General features: G+C 33.0%; 1 protein-coding gene across 1 annotated transcript in view; it reads left to right on the top strand.

The window, feature by feature from the left end:
• Positions 1-19,730, top strand: part of LOC143227413 (transmembrane protease serine 9-like) — a 58,486-nt gene that overhangs the window by 20,559 nt on the left and 18,197 nt on the right. Inside the window, exons 7-9 of the mRNA XM_076458865.1 lie at positions 727-884; positions 5,036-5,190; positions 11,039-11,155. Of these exons, the coding sequence (XP_076314980.1) occupies positions 727-884; positions 5,036-5,190; positions 11,039-11,155 (430 nt within the window). The remainder of the gene's footprint in view (positions 1-726; positions 885-5,035; positions 5,191-11,038; positions 11,156-19,730) is intronic.

Here is a 19,730-nt window from a genome sequence, read left to right on the forward strand (position 1 = left end):
AAAAACCGAGTTTTGATACTGTGGTGGAAACAGTACAGATAGCCCATTGTGTAGCTGTTTGCTTAATTCCAAACAAGTGAACAATCAATACTCTATCATTGTATACACAAAATCTTGAGTTCCAATACACAACGTCAAAAAGCAACGTCCGGTATTACCAGGTGGTTAAGGGGTTCGAATTTCTGTCACACCAAACATCCTCGCTCTTTCAGACGTGGAGACGTTGTAATGTGACGGTCAATCCCACTATTAAAAGAGTAGCCCAAGAGTTGGCTGTGGGTAGTGATGAATAGCTGCCTTCCCTCTAGTCTTACATTGCTAAATTAGGAACGGCTAGAACAGATAACCCTCGTGTAGCTTTGCGCAAAATTAAAAACAAACAAACAAACAGAAAGCAACAATTACATTTTAATCTTAAAAACTGAAGACCAGAGACTGTTATAACTTGTTTCGAAATTGAGTAAACAGCCTCAGTAGCAGTGGTGTACGACAGTATGCAGATTGCGTTCCTATAATCATTCTATTATCTGAGCCAATTAAGCCCCAAGTATAAAAAAATATTACCAGTTTCATTACGACGTTAGATCGCAGCTATCCTCTTAAATGACGTGTTTCACGTATTTCGGTCTATGATCTATATTATCAAGCACGAATCTAAATAGTTGCTAAAATTATCAATACACTTTTGAAACACTTAAGCTATTCTTTCACTGGCTTCACATATAGGCAATCGATATGGGACCAGAGTTCTTCAGAAAGTTGATGTCCCAGTAATCAAGAACAGAGACTGTGAAATTTGGCATCGTAGTCGAGGAATTGACATTCGGATATACCCAGAAATGATGTGTGCAGGATACGAACAAGGTTTAAAAGATGCATGTGTGGTAAGTCAAGAAATTATTGTGATTGTTAATATCAACTTAACGAACTGTCTGTCGTGATGACAGAGTTAGCACAACGAATAACCTAAAAACAGTTTTTAAAAGATTCATAATTTTGTACGCTTTTGAATATTTGACTGTTCTCCTGTCCATGCACAAAGAACAAATATTGAAGAAAATAGTACAAATATGTAAAATAAGTACATGTCACGTGATTAGAAGATGTTTGTAGAAGTGTCTGTGAAGGCTAATCAACTAAGACTGAGAGGGAGTGTCATAAAGTGATAAAACTATAAAGAGGTTACAAGATTAGATATTAATAATTATTATAACTGAAGACTAAAGTGAAATAGTTTACTTGTTTGTCTGGTTTTGAATTTCATTTAAAGCCGCTATAATACACACATACACACACAGATATGCACATTAGTGTCAATAGCTTATTTAACAGAGCAAGAGCACTTGTGTCTTGAGTTCTAAACGTAAAAAAAACAACAGAAATTCAAAAGAAACTTATTTTTACGAAATTAATTTTTTTAAACATTTGGAAAATCTGTAAAGCAATAAAATAGTAAACGGAAAGGGATTAATACTTGAAGGTATAAAGAATAGTAATAATAATTAATAAAGGAACAGGACAACCTATAACATAGATTGTCTATGAGTAGCTGATATATGTTGCTAATAAAAGAAATTTTATTGTTCCTTATGGTGTGAAGCACAGTTTATCTTCATCAACGTAAAATGTTACTGGTGTTTCTGGAATAGGCGAGTATACCTAAACTAATCACGAAAAAGCAAATTACTTACCTAAAACGATACATTACGAAGCTTTGTAAATAGTGATGTTAACGTAATAATTTAGCCCATAATAAATAGAATGAGCAATGGAATACATGAAATTAACTCACTGCTCCTGGTGGCTCAGCGGCAAGTCTGTAGGCTAAAATTCAGGCCTCAATTCCTGCTGTAAGCACAGAGCAGTTAGCTCATTGTGTAACTTAGCATTTAAACAAACGAAAACAGTAATCTCATTTATTAATTTAGAAAAAAGCAATCATAAACATATTTATGTAAATGTATGTTAAACGTTTTATTACAATTACATTTTAGTTCAATAAAACAAATTTTAGAAAATGATATCGATTTTCACTTGATCAGAATTTTTTGAAAATGGAAGGATTACTTTTCACTTGTCAGTTAATACCGAAATATTGCTTATAATTTACATTGATAAAACAAAATCATTAGTTTTTTCAAAGCTTCGTGAGGATCAAGTAATGGTAAGGTGATTTAGTTTAATAGGTTAATTAAATAAAATGAGTTTTTCTGATATGTACTGCTAGTTATGAGCGTAGGTTAACAAAATCACTAAGAAAAGTAATGTATAATAGTGAGTTTGGTTTCATTAGGAAAAATAGCACAAAGATAACTGTGCTTCTCTTTGAAAGTAATTACTGGATGAGTCCACCAGTTGTGTTAATGTTGAATTTTTTTTGTTTGTTTTAGAATTTCGCACAAAGCTACTCGAGGGCTATCTGTGCTAGCCGTCCCTAATTTAGCAGTGTAAGACTAGAGGGAAGGCAGCTAGTCATCACCACCCACCGCCAACTCTTGGGCTACTCTTTTACCAACGAATAGTGGGATTGACCGTCACATTATACACCCCCACGGCTGGGAGGGCGAGCATGTTTAGCGCGACGCGGGCACGAACCCGCGACCCTCGGATTACGAGTCGCACGCCTTACGCGCTTGGCCATGCCAGGCCTTTTAATGTTGAAATTAACAAATATAAAATCATGTCGATGTTATGCTATTGACATTCTCTTATTTTTTCTGCGTAAAATTTGCAGATCTTTGGCAGCTGCAAAACGATCTGAACTACAATAGAATATTTCTTAATATTTGTGTATTTTAATGTGCGAAGTATTAAAGCGCATACTGTTTGCATTCCACACTTTCACCTGCAGTGTTGCGAAAACTGGTGAAGGCAAAACACTTAAGCAGTGAAAAGGTTCAAGGTTTCTGTTTCAAAAAACACAAGTAATTAATTAAACGGTATATACACATAAAAGATATGACACTGATAGCATTATCATTTGGAACATTTCAGCGTGAATATTTCAGCAACATATGGGACGATTGGGTTAAAGTGTGGAGTGTATTCAGCTGTTGTTGTTTTGAATTAAGCACAAAGCTACACAATGGGCTATCTGTGCTCTGCCCACTATGAGTATCGAAACCCGGTTTTTAGCGTGTAAGTCCGCAGACATACCGCTGAGCCACTGGGGGGCTATGTATTCAGCACAGTATAATTGGTCACATCTTAGGCCTGGCGATCCGCTACCCAGTACACTGCCTGATCCTAACATTTCCAATTAGTCCTTAAATATATGACATGCTATTTTAATACACTGTATGTGAAGTAAATTTGAAGAAGTTAAAACCGGGGTATTTGAAACTATGGTGCTCTAACCAAATATAATGGTGAAATGTCTAAACTATTTTCTGATGCACTTTTCACTAAATTAATAACGAAAGAAATGAAATCCTACACGTAGAAAGCTAGAGATCTATCTTGTTTGTTTCTTAAAGTGCAGGTTCTAATTTTTCTCTATCGCAGTTTTCGCTTCATTATAAAAACTAAATAATTTCTAGATTTTATACAAATAGCAGCTGACAATAACACCTCACTCGTTCTTCGTTGATATCAATTCCTTGTCTTATTAGATAAATCGATGGAATGTATTTAAAAGATAAGTATGTAACCAAGGACTTTTTTTTTCTAATTGCACCATTACTGTGGCCTGAAGCATCCTTTGTAGAAGTTATTGGGAAGGTATGTGAAAATATATTCTTCGGTTACGAAAAGTTTAGATTTTTGTAGCGAATATTTGTTTGTTAAATTTTTCGCGAAACAACACAACATCTTACCTGCGCCCTCATAAATGTGGGAATCGAACCATGAATTTAACTTTATACATTTTATGTGCGAAGAAGTGAATAAACGCATTAACAATTTATCATTACCCAGCTAGCTGGTTGTTTCGTCTGAAACATCTCTAAAACATTTGCAAAAGAGAATAAAGATTTTTCGATTATACATTTCGAGCACGGTTATCAATATCTGTTGTTCAATTTTTCACTCAAATTACTTTCCTTTTTTACAATACATCTCCAACAGCAAATGTTTCTTATCGTCTTTTTTCTGTACATCATGTAGAAAACAATTTCTTCAGACCCCCTTTCTTATAGTATATTATCAACAATATATGTTTCTTGTCACATTATACAAACATGTGAAGCAGATAGAAAATCGGGGATTTGAGGGGCATACTCCTCTGGAAAAAGTTTGCAACTAGAATGATTATTTGGGCCCATTGTTATGTAGTGTTGTCTAAAATATGAAAGAAATTTGGAAAAAAATACACATCCAAAATTAACGTGAAGATAAACAGTTTAATATCACTTTTACATTAAATTGTATTTCTACCTTAAGTCCCTTTACTCAGGTCCAGCATGGCCAGGTGGTTAAAGCACTCTACTCGTAATCTGAGGATTGCGGGTTCAAAACCTCATCACACCAAACATGCTCCCCCTTTCAGCCGTGGGAGCGTTATAATGTGACGATCAATCCCACTACTCGTTGGTAAAAGAATAGCCCAAGAGTTGGCAGTGGGTGGTGATGACTAGCTGCCTTCACACTGCTAAATTAGGGACGGCTAGCGCATATAGCCCTAGTGTAGCTTTGCGCGAAATTCAAAAACAAACAAACCCTGAAGTCAATATTGTTATTTTTTTGTAGCACACCACCTATGTTTGTATTACATCAACAATAAAATAATGTCTCTGCCATGTTGTCTGTAATAGGCAAAACTAAGTTATAAGTTAATTAAGATGATTTAAACAAGATATATTGTAAATTGTTTACTGTTCTCTTATTAAATTCACACAAATATACGAATCTAGTAGGTACCATAAGGATACAGTTACAGACATACGGTTTTACTCCATTAAAAATGTTTTTGTTATCCAATTTACTGTCGTTGTTTTTTAACGAAATTTATTAACAGTATGTTGAGATAGTAAATAGTGAACAGTAGCTATTTGGCGTTTGTAAATGTCAATGATTTCATACTTTGTTTATTACAAAGGGCGATTCTGGAGGGCCTCTGATCATGTACCTCAACAACAGGTGGACTCTAGTCGGAATTATTTCCGCAGGGTTTGGTTGTGCAGAATCTCGTCAGCCAGGGATCTACCATCGTGTTTCTTCCACAGTGGACTGGATCTCGGCTAACATCCACTAGCCCAAAAGACTAAAAGGGGTGACTGTGATATCTGTCAACTCAGGGTGTAAAGCCATCCGTTCGTCAGTATCTAGTAATGCTTAACACCATTGCTATCGATAAAGAATTTTTTTTAATTTTACTTTTTTTAAAACAAACTAGGGGCGCTAGCGTCGCATAGAAACTTCATAATCGTAACCAATTCAACATCGAAACCTTTGGGAGTACTTCTTTATAACAGCCAGTAATTATTAATAATAATATCATCAAAATCAGTATTTAGGTCATAAGGGAACCTACAGTCTTATGATTTGGATGGTTCTTGATCGTATACTAAGTGGAACGTTTTAAAATCAGAATTGCGGTTTAACTCTCCCTGATATTATACTTACCGCATACCGAAATAGTTTTTTTTGTTTTTCGTAATGACTGCTGTACTTGTCGTTATTATAAGCTGTCACTGATATTGTTGAAACCTGTTGATCGGGGATGTTGTTTATGTTAGTTTGAATTACACAAAACGAAATGTTATACAGTCTTCATTACACAACATACACAGACTGTGCGGAGGTAGCGAATTATTTCACAATCTTTATCATTCATATAGATATACATTTAAATAATAAAATATTTACGTACATATTTTTAGGATATAGGAAAGACCATTTTTATGAATTTTGAGATTTTCAGAGATGTTTCCTAATTAAACATGATTACATCACGGAAGTTTTTGATAAATTAAAAAAACTCGAGTAATATTTTTTAAAATGAAAAGAAAAGATCAAACAAAAAATGAGATTTTTGAAGTAAATATTTTTGTTAAAGTAAAAAAAAAAGTTACGTTAATGATAAGACTTGATGGCATTATCTACGTAAAAATATGAAGACGGAAAATTATGTACGCTAACCTTGTTCTTGTGTATTTTGTTACCAAGAAAAGTGAACGAAACCTGTACCTATATAAGCTGTTTTAGACGAAATAAATGTGCAGCCGTAAAAAGATTGTTTCGGATAACACAGTTATTAAGTGGAGACTTAGAAATACTGAACAAAAGGCATAAATGTTCTAAGAACAAAATTCAAGATACAATGATTAAAACTTTCGGAAATTTTGAAAAAGTATTTTAGAATAAATCAAGGTTGAAAAGTTATTATATATATACACACATATCGAGGACATTCAAACTCTAGAATTTCATCAAAAACATACGCTGAAAAATAAATACTTATTCACACTAAAATATAAATATCAATAACAATAAATTATGAAGACACTAAAAATATAAATATTGCTTTAAGAAGGAATTACAAAAAATACCATGGATAATATTAAAAGGATGAATTTTACAAATACAGAGATGTTGCATTGCAGAAACAAAGCTGGTGATATACAAGAATGGAGCAATAAATAGTGTATAGGAACAAGAATGGAGCAGCAAATACTGTATAGAAACTAAGTGATGCATTCGCATGATCGCTACATAATAGCACAAGCAAGAGTTAACACAAAGCAATAGATACAATTATTCAATCATAACTGAATTAAATTTATCTTATTTTTGTTTGTTAAAATTTTAATCTACTGTGTGTCTGTACTGTTATGTTGGGATAGTGTATTGTTCTTGAAGAATTGATATCAGCCATCCATATATTTATTACCTTTTTAAAAACAATTTTTCCTTTACTTCTATTAAAAGAAATTCATAAAGTTATTTAAATCTATTTAGTATAATTCTCTTTCTAAAGCCCGTGCATATCTTATGATTGTGATTTTAGTGATATTCATGTTTGTTATTTAAACTTAGATAATGTTATGTCTATAAGTTCACTTTATACTAAAAAAAAATTCACTGCGTCTGCAGTTGAGTCTTTGTCTACGGCTGAGTCTATGTCTAGCTAAAGCTGACCATGTAGACGCTACCCCAGAACTGCAATTACTGCACTAAAAATAATATACTCTCAAAGTTATGTGTTGGTTTTGATATCCCAGGAAACACATTCACTTTCACAACCAAAAGATTGTACACTGTTTTATTATTAAACGAAATTAATTCAAGAACTTACATCAGTCAGCTGAAGAATATCTACTTGTCTATTATAACGTTGTATCCAGCAACCTGACAAACAACCATCTCTCTTTGCCATGAAGAGGAAACGTTATTTAGATACTCCAGCAATACGAGCGGAAAATGTGAGAGAACATGGTTGTGTTAATCTTATCTGTCTAAACATCTGCCCTCCAGTGGCTCAGCGGTATGTCTGCGGACCTACACCACCAGAAACCGGGTTTCTATACCCGTGGTGGGCAGAGCACAGATAGCCCATTGTGTAGCTTTTCGCTTAATTTAAAAATAACAATAAAAATAATCCAAACATCTTTCAGCTCTTAGAAACCAGGTTGGCATGTTTGTATTTTCAAGTTTGTTGATATTGTTGTTTCAACTCAATTCTTTATTCATATATATTCCCCTACAAAGGGCTTCTTTCTAATGCATTTTTACATAAAAATCCCTTTGTGAATCTCAAGAAATATGCACCATCATCTTGATGATGATTGGATTAATGTATATCTTAAACGAAGGAGGACACCTTCTGATACACCACACACTAACATTCTTTTTTGAAATAAAAGTTAATGCAAATCATTTTAATTTAATAATAAATTCTGTGGTGTAAATAATTAAATTTAAACGACCAGCTCGGAATGTTACATCTAATGTTCCTGATTTTGTAAATAAAACTCAGAAAGTTGATTAATTGTTGCACTAATGTAAATTCGACCATTAATACAGTACTTTTTCACTAAGGACCGTCATGCCGCGTAGTAAAACAGTTAACACTCGTGAGTCTGGGAGAATAAAATGTGGGTAAAAAATTAAATATGTAACATATTTACTATTGTGCTTTTATTTTTATTTTAAAGTGCATGTGACGTATATTCTTGACTGTTTTGTGCAAGTCCCGCCTGTTCTAGAAATTTGTAGAACGTTCGTGACTGTAAACATTACCAATACTTCTTTGACGAAGGCACGCTAGAACATTGTTAAAATTTCTCCAAACTTGCGTGATTGCTATACAAAATCGGCTAGCTGAGAGACGAAAGAAGAATATTATTGGACAGCTACAAGCAGTACGTTATAAGTCGAGAAAGCTATAATTGTGATTAACGCCTATTAATCGGAGAACTACAAAATTGAACCAGAAAGATTTATAGGTTTCGAATATTACAAACCATTCAATTGTAGTGAATAATTTTGGACATTAGTATTTCTACGAGGACATTAAATAATTTTATCGGTTAGAAGTAAGCTTGTAAGTGGTATGAGGCCAATCAAACCTAGTTAGCTTAAGCGAGGTGCAACAATATCGACTCAGAATTATTTTTCTCGTCTTGGACCTAAATCGTCGATAAAACATTCAGTTCTAGAACGAATATAAAACTCAGCATTGTTTGTAGAATCCTGTATATAAACTATCATTTGTAATAACTATTAGTAACAACCATTCTTATAAATTGTTTGATTAGTTTGTTAAGGAAGAAAAGCACAAAGCCACATCAGGGGATATCTATTCTCTGCCAATGGCGGGTAGCAAAATCCGATTTCAGAGGTGTGAGTCTGCAGACATACCACTGTACCAATGAGGATACGTTATAAATTGTATTGTTTTTATATTTGTAGATTAAAATATATCTATGATAAAAGAATTGTGGACATCAGTCTTATGAACAAAGAGCATAAATTTCATATATAATAACATTTAATTAACTACTGAAATATTAATACGTAACGCACGTTAACGTAATAAATCGGAGACTCCGAAATAAATTATGATATATAACTAACACAATAAAACTCCTTGTTTTTTCAAATTAACTTTGAGAAGTTTTAATAATGAAGAAGAAGGTTATAGTCTTAGCTTGAAATTTTTTATTACTATTTAAAAATTAGGACTATACCACCATACTTTAACATAGTCTTTGTTTATTCTCTAAATTTATTCCAAATATTTCATCCTTAACATGAGCACGAGACGTTGTCCCTTTCAAGATTTCAGACACAACGACCATCTTTATCCTGAGGGCTTTCGTCTGTGGACTAGTTATATTAGGGGCACAGAGGAATTTGATCTCTAAGAAGTAAGACATCCCAGAAACATTTGAAATAAAAACAGTTTTGAAGGAAACATATCGTTATAATATGATCATTGCTAATAAGAATGAATGGATGTTGCTTACTATAAGAGGTTGGTTATTTCGTTGTCGATTTGAAACAGGCAGTGCGTTTATAATGAAAATTCGTGAGGCCTTATAAATTATTGTACTTCTCGCATAAATTTAGACTAATTCAATAAATGTGCATTTGCAGTAATATTCATGTCCTAAAGCCGGATTAAATTACCTGGATCTAAAACAATCTGCTGTTAGGTTTAGCTCAAGAAATATAGTCCTAATTATGTTTTTATTCAATCCCCAAGTATTTATGTATGTAATAGCCTGTAACAAAGGCAAAAGAACTGTAGTTTGGGTTGTTTGTTTGTCTCTTTTGGAGCAAAGTCACATTGGGCTTTCTGCTATATAAACAGCAGATAATCGAACTCCGGATGCTAGTGTTGTAAATTCGTAAACTTACCGCTGTCTCAGTAGGAAACATTTTGTTTATTTCTTTGTTTTCTGTTAAACATAAAGCGACAGAATTGGCAAACTGCAATCTACTCACCGCGGGTATCGAAACCCAATTTTTAGTGTTACATGTCTTCAGATTTATCACTGAGCCACTTGTAGCCAAAGGTGCACAGTAGATCATTTGCCAAGCTACACATCGAGTTATCTGCACTCTGTCCACTGTTGGTAAGTGAACACTGGAGTTTGCATTGTAAGTCCGTGACTTATCAATTGACACGATGTGCGACGGGGGTAGTACTTGAGAGAATAAAGTAAATCCGACGTACCACGGAAATTCGTTTGTAAACACGTTTTCAGTGAGGATAATGCACAGTTCCATGAAATCGAGATCCGGGGTAAGTTCAACGTTTAGTGTTCCTAGAGGAAAGAATAAACAACGCCCTGGGGCTACGTTATGTCCTAAACACCTGGTACGATTCGTCATGAGAAGTGACAATTCCTTTTCAGTAATATGTTATACCTTTATCATACCGAATTAATTCATACGTACGATAGAAAACAAGTACGCTTCCACGTTATCAGGCGTGCTAGAATATTAATAAAAGAGTAAGAACAGAGTTAGGAATATGAAACTAAAATCAAATCTTTATTAATTCGTATCTTGAAACAAAAACACAAAAATAACGATCTTCCCATATCTTGATTCGTTTAGTACGATCTTTTAATTGTATTATCTGCAGGAAAAATGTTTGTTATATGAAGTTTCAGAATGTATCTCAAGATGACTGGCATGGATATTAAAAACCTTTATTAAAATAAAGTAGAGAACAACCTTTCAATCTGCTTAGGTCATCTTCAGGTTAATATCTGTACTAGCCGTCTTTAGATACATTTTTACTTCAAGTGGGTTTCTCATCATCGCGAAGTTTCAGAATGTAAAGCGATCAAGTAAAATATTTGAAAACATGTAGAACATTTTTTTTATTCTTATCTTTCTCTGATTTCTAATTAGTATTTTCTCCCATATCAAGTATTGATGATGTGGGTTTACATATTATCTCATTAAAAATGATTATCACTTTTACTCTTATATAATGTCATACAATCTTTAAATCTCGCTTATCCACCACAAGTCATTAACATAATAAAAAACTGCATTTGCTCCACTTGAAATTTTGTGCGATATCTACTTCGTAGTATTTTAACGTAACAAAACTACTCATACGTTAAATTTTGATATTTAGTGAATTATTTCTGGCTAATTCTAAGTACATAGTACTACCAAGTGAATTTTCTGTATCACGTTCACATTGTAAAATGCCTTGTTCTTCAGTTCGTCTGTTGTACAATATTGATTCAAGGTAAGATTGTAGAAAATACATCGTAGAATATTAGATTATATTCTAGGTTATAAGACAGAACGCTAATCTGTGCTACAAGTGACACGCATTTCATAGAACGTTAGTTTTAAAAAACATAGAATTAAAATCTCTGGTAATTCCAACGTATTCGCTACACAGACCAAACAAACGAACTTCAGTAAAGACAGACGTCAGTTTTGAATCGGCTGACCTGGTTTAGATTTGCTTGGGGCGACGCCTCTTATCTGGAACACCAACCTGGGTAAGGGTACAGAGGCCGCTGCACTTGACCGTCTACAAAATGCGATGGTAGGCTGTAGGTAGCCTATTTTTCTGCCATATGATTACGAGGTTGTTTTTGACGTAGAGCTGCTTGTGCGCACGGTCAGAGTAGAAGATCAAATACAGTTGTGCCCATGTTATTCATCTAAGTGTCAGTAGTGGTATCTGGTGGTCAGTGGGGGAGCAGGTAGGCGTTTTTATGTTTGCTAAGAGAGTATATTATCAGTGGTCACCACGTTTTTCGAGTATATTTAATTCTTCACAAAAATGTAAATAATAACCAATTCACTAGTACTTTAGTTGAAACAAAGGTCTTCTCGCTCAGACCACGGAACAAATTTTTGGCTTCGCAAGAACAGCAACTATAATTAATTGCCGATAATGAGAAAGAAAGTGAAAGATGTAATATTTTAAACGTATTTCACACTTCCGTGTTTTAGTTTTTCATTAATGAGAAGAGATAGGGTGTAACAGTGTTGACATTTATGTATCTCAAAATAGACTTAGATAGTAAAACTAATAATGACAGGACTACATTTTGCCGTGTTGTAGCTGATAGTCAAATTTTAACGAGGTTAGAGCCATTTTTACACAAAGCGTAGCAATATGTATGTGGAAGTGATTGACCTAAAAATGCGTTTAATTGTGGAACTGGTATTTGGGAATGTTTACTATATAACCTATGTACAGAGGGAGATACTGCTAGCCATTAAAGTTATGCTTAGCTAAAAATCGGGTTTCCATACCTGTGGTGGGCAGATTGTATTATAGTACATTGTGTAACTTTGTACGCAAAAGCGGGCAAACTAGTAAATTTAAAAATTAGAACTACAATTTCCATATCAATATGAATTATAATATAAACCAAATAGAGTGCAGAAAGCCAACGACTGTTATATTGTGTTGGTTTGCCAATTTAACAATAACGATATTTCTGGGATAAATTTCGTTTCAGGCTTTCTAGCCTACCTATTCATATGATATACGAGTATACACATACGTATACATATGTGTGTGTGCGTGTAGATACGTTATATGCCAGATTACTAAGTAAATACAGAAATGTATTTTAAACATTTGAAATATAACCACTGCAGTAAAGAAGTTACGTCTATTTATGATCTCGGAAATATTGTATCTCAAAGACTTACGTCAACATAATCCAGAATGTTAAATAAAAACATACACCCTCGCATTTTGCATCTAAAGCAATATCATAACAACAACAACAAACATTGAAATTTCTAGCAATGCCATCTGTCATCAGCATAACTATGTTACCTTATGTATCTCTATGTCTAACTATGTTAATTTAAATATGAAACAAAAATATTTGACTTAATTAACTTAATAGCGATAAAAGAAATTAATTTAATTTTAGTCTTACCTGAGGTACTAATCAGTGTAAACATTTGATAGGACTTACTCGCAGACTTCTTGTGTTATTTGTACATGTTAAAACACAGAGAAAATCGCTCACCAAAAGAATAAAACAGTTGTGAGTTGTGAAATCAAATAACTCATCTTATACTCAAGTGTTTGAAGTGAAAACTGAGACCAGTGAAGATTCAAAAACTGGGCCTGAGGTACTCCAACAAACATACTCGCCCCTTCAGCAGTGCGAGTGTTATAATATGACTGTCAATCCAACTATGCTTTAGTAAAACAGTAACCCAAGAGTTATCAGTTTTTGTTGAAGACGAATTTTTTTCCCGCATTCTTTCACTATCAAATTAGGGAAGACGTTAGCCCTAAGGTAGATATGTGCAAATTCATAACAAACAACTTAAAAAATTGTTTCTCTGGTCACAGCTACCACGTTTTTGGTATCGAACACAGAAATTCAAAGTCATTACTCACTAGTTTATCATGACGAAAGTAAGAAAGGGATTTTATTGATTTTAATATTCAGTTTAATTTCAAAATATTTCAGAAACTTTAATTTTAATGCTTTTCTCTATTTTATCGTTGATACTTATAAATAATGTTTTGAATTTCGCACAAAGCTACACGATGGCTATCTGCGCTAGTCGTACCTAAATTTACAGTGTAAGAGTAGAGGGAAGGCAACCCACCGAAACGTGGGATGGACAGTCACATTATAACACCTCATGTGTGGTGTGACCGAGATTCGAACTCTCGACTCTCAGATTACAAATCGAGTGCCTTAACTATCTGGCCATGGTGGGCCCTTTGTTCCAACAAAGACAATCCTCTCTAAATCTTCTCTTAAGTTGAATATAATTTTACCTTAGTCATTAAGATATTTAAATTTCGTTCACATGTTTTTATATCAACACTGTAATTAAAACATTACAAAATGCAAAGTGTGTATGTATTTCTTATAGCAAAGCCACATCGGGCTATCTGCTCAGGCCACCGAGGAGAATCGAACCCCTGATTTTAGCGTTGTAAATCTGGAGACATACCGCTGTACTAGTGGGGGGCACAAAATGTAAAGAATAAATAAATAAAAATACCAATAATTTTTTTTCCTTTGTAATTTTTGAAAAATTCACCAAGTTTTTGGTACATTTGCTCAAATACCATTCTGTTCTTTGTTACTGTTTATATAATGCTATAAAAACAAGCAACTGGCAACTGTTTTTTTATGCAGTGAAAAGCATATTTCAAACCACAAAGTTGAAATAAGAATATTTTTCAAATACGACGCTGTTGTGTTAAATTGTATTACACATCATTCATGCAACAAGCTGTTAAGGGGAGAAGTAGGCTAGCCAATTTCCGGTTCATTCAACAACAAATGCACTGACCCGGTAATAACTCATATTTATGTATACGATACGTCAGGCATGCACATTTCGTTTTATTTTAACAGTATATATGTAATACACAAAATATGGAAAATTTTTGGAAAACAAATCGTTCTTCTGTTTATAATAGTAAGTAGATCATAAGAAACCAGTATTAATCTACCTCCGCCATAAAAAAAATGAGCTGAATAGCAGTTTCGTGAAAAGTAAAAATTTGTAGTATATTTATTAAAATAATTAAAACACTTATTAAAAATTGCAAAAATCATGTATTTAGGATCGTATGTACAGACAATGTTTGGGAGTCGGTAAGTAGTCGTGAAATATGTCACCACAATACATTGTTGTAGTTATTTTAAAACTTCACATTAATTCAATTAAAAAAAAAAATTGAAATTCTTTATTATTCTTATCATCCTTATGACGGCGATAGGATTAAATTGATCTAAAGAATGAATCTTATAGAAGCTGTAAAAAACACAGAAACGCACGGTTAGGTGCGCATTGCCAGATAAAGGAACATGCGAGTCCATGCGACGTCTGTTGGTGAAATGAACTCAGACTTCAAGGTTTTGTCATCTAAGTAAAATATCACGACGTTAAATATGTGACACTTATATGATCTAAGCATTTTTTAAAAGGTCGCATACACTTTCTTGTAAAATTAACTGTCATCAGATTACTGCGCTTTTAAAAACAAAACCAGAAGTTTACAAAAGATTTATTTCGCAAATTTCGTAGCATCTTACAATGAAGTTGATTAAGTATATTGCGTCTAAATATTGTCTCCGTAAGCCATATTAACAGTTTTTGACTGGCTGAAGCTTAACTTCATTGCTGAGTTTATTTCCTTATTCAATGGATAAAAACCTGAGATCCTAATTTTATATTTCACCACCGCTCTGGGCCCGGCATGGACAAGCGTGTTAAAGCGCGCGATTCCTAATCTGAGGGTCACGGGTTCGCATCCTCGTCGCATCAAACATGTTCGCTCTTTCAGCTGTGGGGCCGTTATAATGTGACGGTCAATCCCACTATTCGTTGGTAAAAGAGTAGCCTAAGAGTTGGCGGTGGGTGGTGATGATTAGTTGCCTTCCTTCTAGTCTTACACTGCTAAATTAGGGGCGGCTAGCGCAGATAGCCTTCTTGTAGCTTTGAGCAAACTTAAAAACAAACAAACAAAAATAATGGCGCCAGAACAATTACATAAAACAATAGTTGGATTTCTATTTGAAAACTCATGATGAAGTATATTTTATTTGCATCAAAATACTTAGTTTTTAAAATAGAAAGCGTCGTAAGTAATTAAATTTAATTAGTAATAACAAACCCATGTTAAACAAATCTTTTAGCAAACTCTACCGATTAACTTCACTTTCGATACAAAACGAATGCGAATTAGCCGTCAGTCCGAATTTTCTGTGTTGTAACATAGCCGAAATCAGATCCAAGTATTAAGAGTGTTTTTAATCTCAATACGAAAAAAAACATACGATCAATCTAATTAATTTAGTGACTTCTTGTCTGTGATGGTGAAGTAAATGCCAACTAATAGAAATTCCAAAGTTAGAGAATAAAAGAACATATTAGTCCAGTTTATTACGAACAGTAACTGTAACGTATTAATTCCATCAAGAAAAAAATTGCATTAGTCCTTATTTTTAGAAGTTATGTCACAAATAGAACTGTGCGTAATGGCATTTTGTTCTACATAAAAGTGTGGTCGTACAAGCTGTTATAATGAACATATCAAGGCATACTCTCAAAGATAAAATTCTATTACAACATTTAATTCATGTTAATATAACCTTTATGAATATGAGCATTATTTTTACGGGCTGAGTTAATAAAAACAGAATACGGTGTAACGGGTGATGAACTTAACGTTTTCTAGGTATATTACTGTCTCTGTTCTTATGTTTAAAAACCGAAGCCGCTAATCAGCTCTTATCACTATCTACTTTTAAAGGTTATTGAATGGGTAATATTTTTCATGTGATTGTATATTTTATGTAAATAAAGCCACAAATTACTGCTTTTATTTTGTGGCTTTATAAAAAGCACACCAGATCATGATAGTGATTCGCAAGGCTATCATAACATGTGTATTCAAAGGTGATAACTTTTCTTTTAATTTGTTCACGCTGTAGAGACTAATAATTGCTGCATTCCATTTTAATAAATGTGGAAAATATAACAATCTGTTTTTTCGCTTCGCTTGTGTATGTTTTAGGTTCTAGTCGTTGGACGTACTTCCACTGAAAATCTGAATGAATAAATGTTACGAAATCTCACATGATACAGCTGACTAAGCGAAAAAATCGAATTTTAAATTATTGCAGCCTTAAACGATGGCGATAAGTCTCTGTACTTCGATACTCGTGGTGGACACACCATAAGTAACCCATTGTGTAGCCTTGCGCTTAACTATAAGTAAAACATTTGCGTATATATATATAAATGACACATACACATATGTGTGTGTGTGTGTATCATGCCACTATATATATGTCGTGGTTTACAAATATAACACTTTCAGTTGAGCCACTTTCAGCTTAACGTTATGGATAAAAATTATAATATTTGTCTGCATCAACTAAAAATATCCCAGGGTGCAAGCTACAATGTGGGATTATAAAATGTACCCCAGGTTTTGGAGGTGACTGAGGAATTAGGACCCACATAGCGATGTAAATACACCTGCTATCAGTCTTAACCTCCATTCGCCAGTCTCACATAAGAAATAAAAAAATTATCAATAGGTATACAATCAGAAATAGCAGTTACGAGAGCGTGATTTGGGTGCTCTTGCCCACAAAATCCCACATCTATATCGCCCTTCACTGCCTGCAGACTCTTCTGGGCTGGTGTCTGCTCTCCCAAGTTAAGAAGTAATTGAAATAAAAAATAAAGTATTGCAATTTAGAAGTAAGTAAGACGAAATCTTACCTATTCATATTAGCATTCCAGATCCCAGGATGGTAGAAAGGGACTAATTGACACCACAGCAAACGCACTATGCCAGCATGAAGCGTCCCATCCAGCTGTCCAAACTAATATAGCTTCCAACCACCACCCGTTCATCAAGTCTATTCTAAACAAGCCTTTGTATGCCGCAAGGTTTAGATCCGCATAAAGTAGTGCCAAGTGACTTTATTCTTAACTAAGAATAGTTATAAGAAATTTTAAGTAAAATTTATCTGATTTTTATTTCCTTTTATTTATTTAATACGTTCTTGTACTTGCTACAGAATAATTCAATAATTTTATTTAAAGTTTCTTTATTAAATCCAGTAACTATTATTTTTTGTATCAGCATTTCAATATTACTGATAAAATATTGTAATTTATCACAAATTTTGTAACATCTGAATAATTGTAAAGTTACAATGCAAACTATGAAGTCAAGAGTATTGTACATTACTATTAAAAGAGGGTAAACCATAAATTGAAAAGGTAAAAATATTTCCTTTTATCCAAAATATTTACATTGATGTTCTCCTCTATTATTTTAATTTCTAAATATAAATAATGTATTTTAGTATTATGTATTAAATTATTTTCTGTTTCTAATTCTGCTGGATAAATAGTGTTAATAACATTATTTATTTCAAGATTACTTTTACTAATTAGGTCATCTATATATCTGTAAGTTAAGGTACAAATATATGGACTTGTGTAGTTTTTTTATAAATATATTTTCATAATAGAAAATATATAAATTAGCTATACAAGTAGAATAGTTAGCTCCCATTGGGACTCCTATTACTCATTTTAACACCTGTTTATTGAAAAATATATAATTATCATAGATACGGAAACTTAATATATCTCTTATGTTTTGGGAACTAAATTTTCTTTTTTCGATTTCTGTAAAAGAATAACAAAACTGTTCCATTAAAGAATTTAAAACAAAGATTAAATCATTTTATGGAATTGTGGTGAACAATGTGATGAAATCAAATGTTTGAATATTATTTGTTTGTTTACACCTTTTAGGTATTTTAAAATAGGTTGATTATTTTTTATTATCCAAAAGGTATGTTTTTTATTATTAACACTTATATTTTTTTATTTTATCAAGTAAAATATCGAGTAATTTATTTAATAATATAGCCGGTTGTTTGATAATTGTTCTTATTGAATTGGAAATAAATCTAAATTTAATTGGAGATTTATGTAGTTTGCGAATAGCACAAAGAAACAGTAAATATACATAAGAATTTTGTTTAGAATAAAGTTTATTATGAGCTTTAACAAAATTGTTAATTACTGTATCTTTGGTTAACAATTTTAAATGTTTGTATACTATTGATTTATTTTATCATAATTAATGTGTAAAACGTTTCACAAATGATACTAATGTTACAGTTAACCTTATCAGTTAATTTGCTGTGCTGTAAATTAGTGCCTTTCTACCATGCTGGGGGCTGAAATGTTAACAGCAAGAGGTAAGTTTTCACCTTACCTACCCTTAAATGTTAGTGTTTTATTTTTTTATTTCAATTAATTCTTTACTTGGGAGAGCAATCACTTTCCCACAACTGTCTGCAGGCAGTGAAGGATGATATGAATGTGAGTTGTTGTGGGCTTGAGCACCCACATTTTGCTCTCCTAATTACTCTTTCTAATTGTATATCTATTACTATTCTTTATTTCCTATGTGAGAGTGGCGAATGGAGGTTAAGACTGATAAACGGTGTATCCCCACCGCGATGTGGGTCCTACTTCCGTAGTCACCTCCAAAATCTGGAGTACATTTTATAATTCAACATTGTAGCTTGTAGCCTGGGATCCTTTTAATCTATGCAGCGTTTTTGTTTAATTTGTTTTTGAGCTAAAATAACAAATTACATATTTAGTCAGATGTTTAGACGTGCATTTTAAACGTCGTCCTTTCTTACGACTTTACTTATTTTACTATTTACCAACATTAAATTGCAATATATCTATCACTAATTAACTTCATAAAGCTTGAACAATTATAATTAATCAGAGGTTAGAATTTGCTATTTTTAATGCAGTCCTTCCTCATGACTTTAAACGTAATTATACATATATATATTGTTGTTGTTTTTTCCGTGTGTGAAATAATAAAAGCGAAAGCTTAACACTTAAGCTTTCACATTAGTAAGTAAACTAGCATGTACATAACGATGTCCAAACGTCATGTTCATGACAAGCATATTAAAACCATGTGGATTTGCTTCTCTAGTAAAGCTGGCAAATTAATTGCGAGAACAAAAACTAGTTACTTTTTGGATTACAGAGTCTTTGTTTCCGGTATGATAAAACGTCTTAATGTTATGATTAGCTTCATAATTTACTTATTTGATGGGACGTGTAGAATGGATTGGAAATATTTTTTATTGTGGAAGACGGCTTATTATTGTTCCTTCATCAGAACGCAATATCGCGAAGACAACTCCTAACTGATAGCATCTTTTACCTAAGTCTAACAAACGTGAAAGCAAAGAACTTGATTTTATAATACTTGCTATATATATATGGTATGTTTG

Source organism: Tachypleus tridentatus, chromosome 9, assembly GCF_004210375.1.
Source record: "Tachypleus tridentatus isolate NWPU-2018 chromosome 9, ASM421037v1, whole genome shotgun sequence".
NCBI lineage: Eukaryota > Metazoa > Arthropoda > Merostomata > Xiphosura > Limulidae > Tachypleus > Tachypleus tridentatus.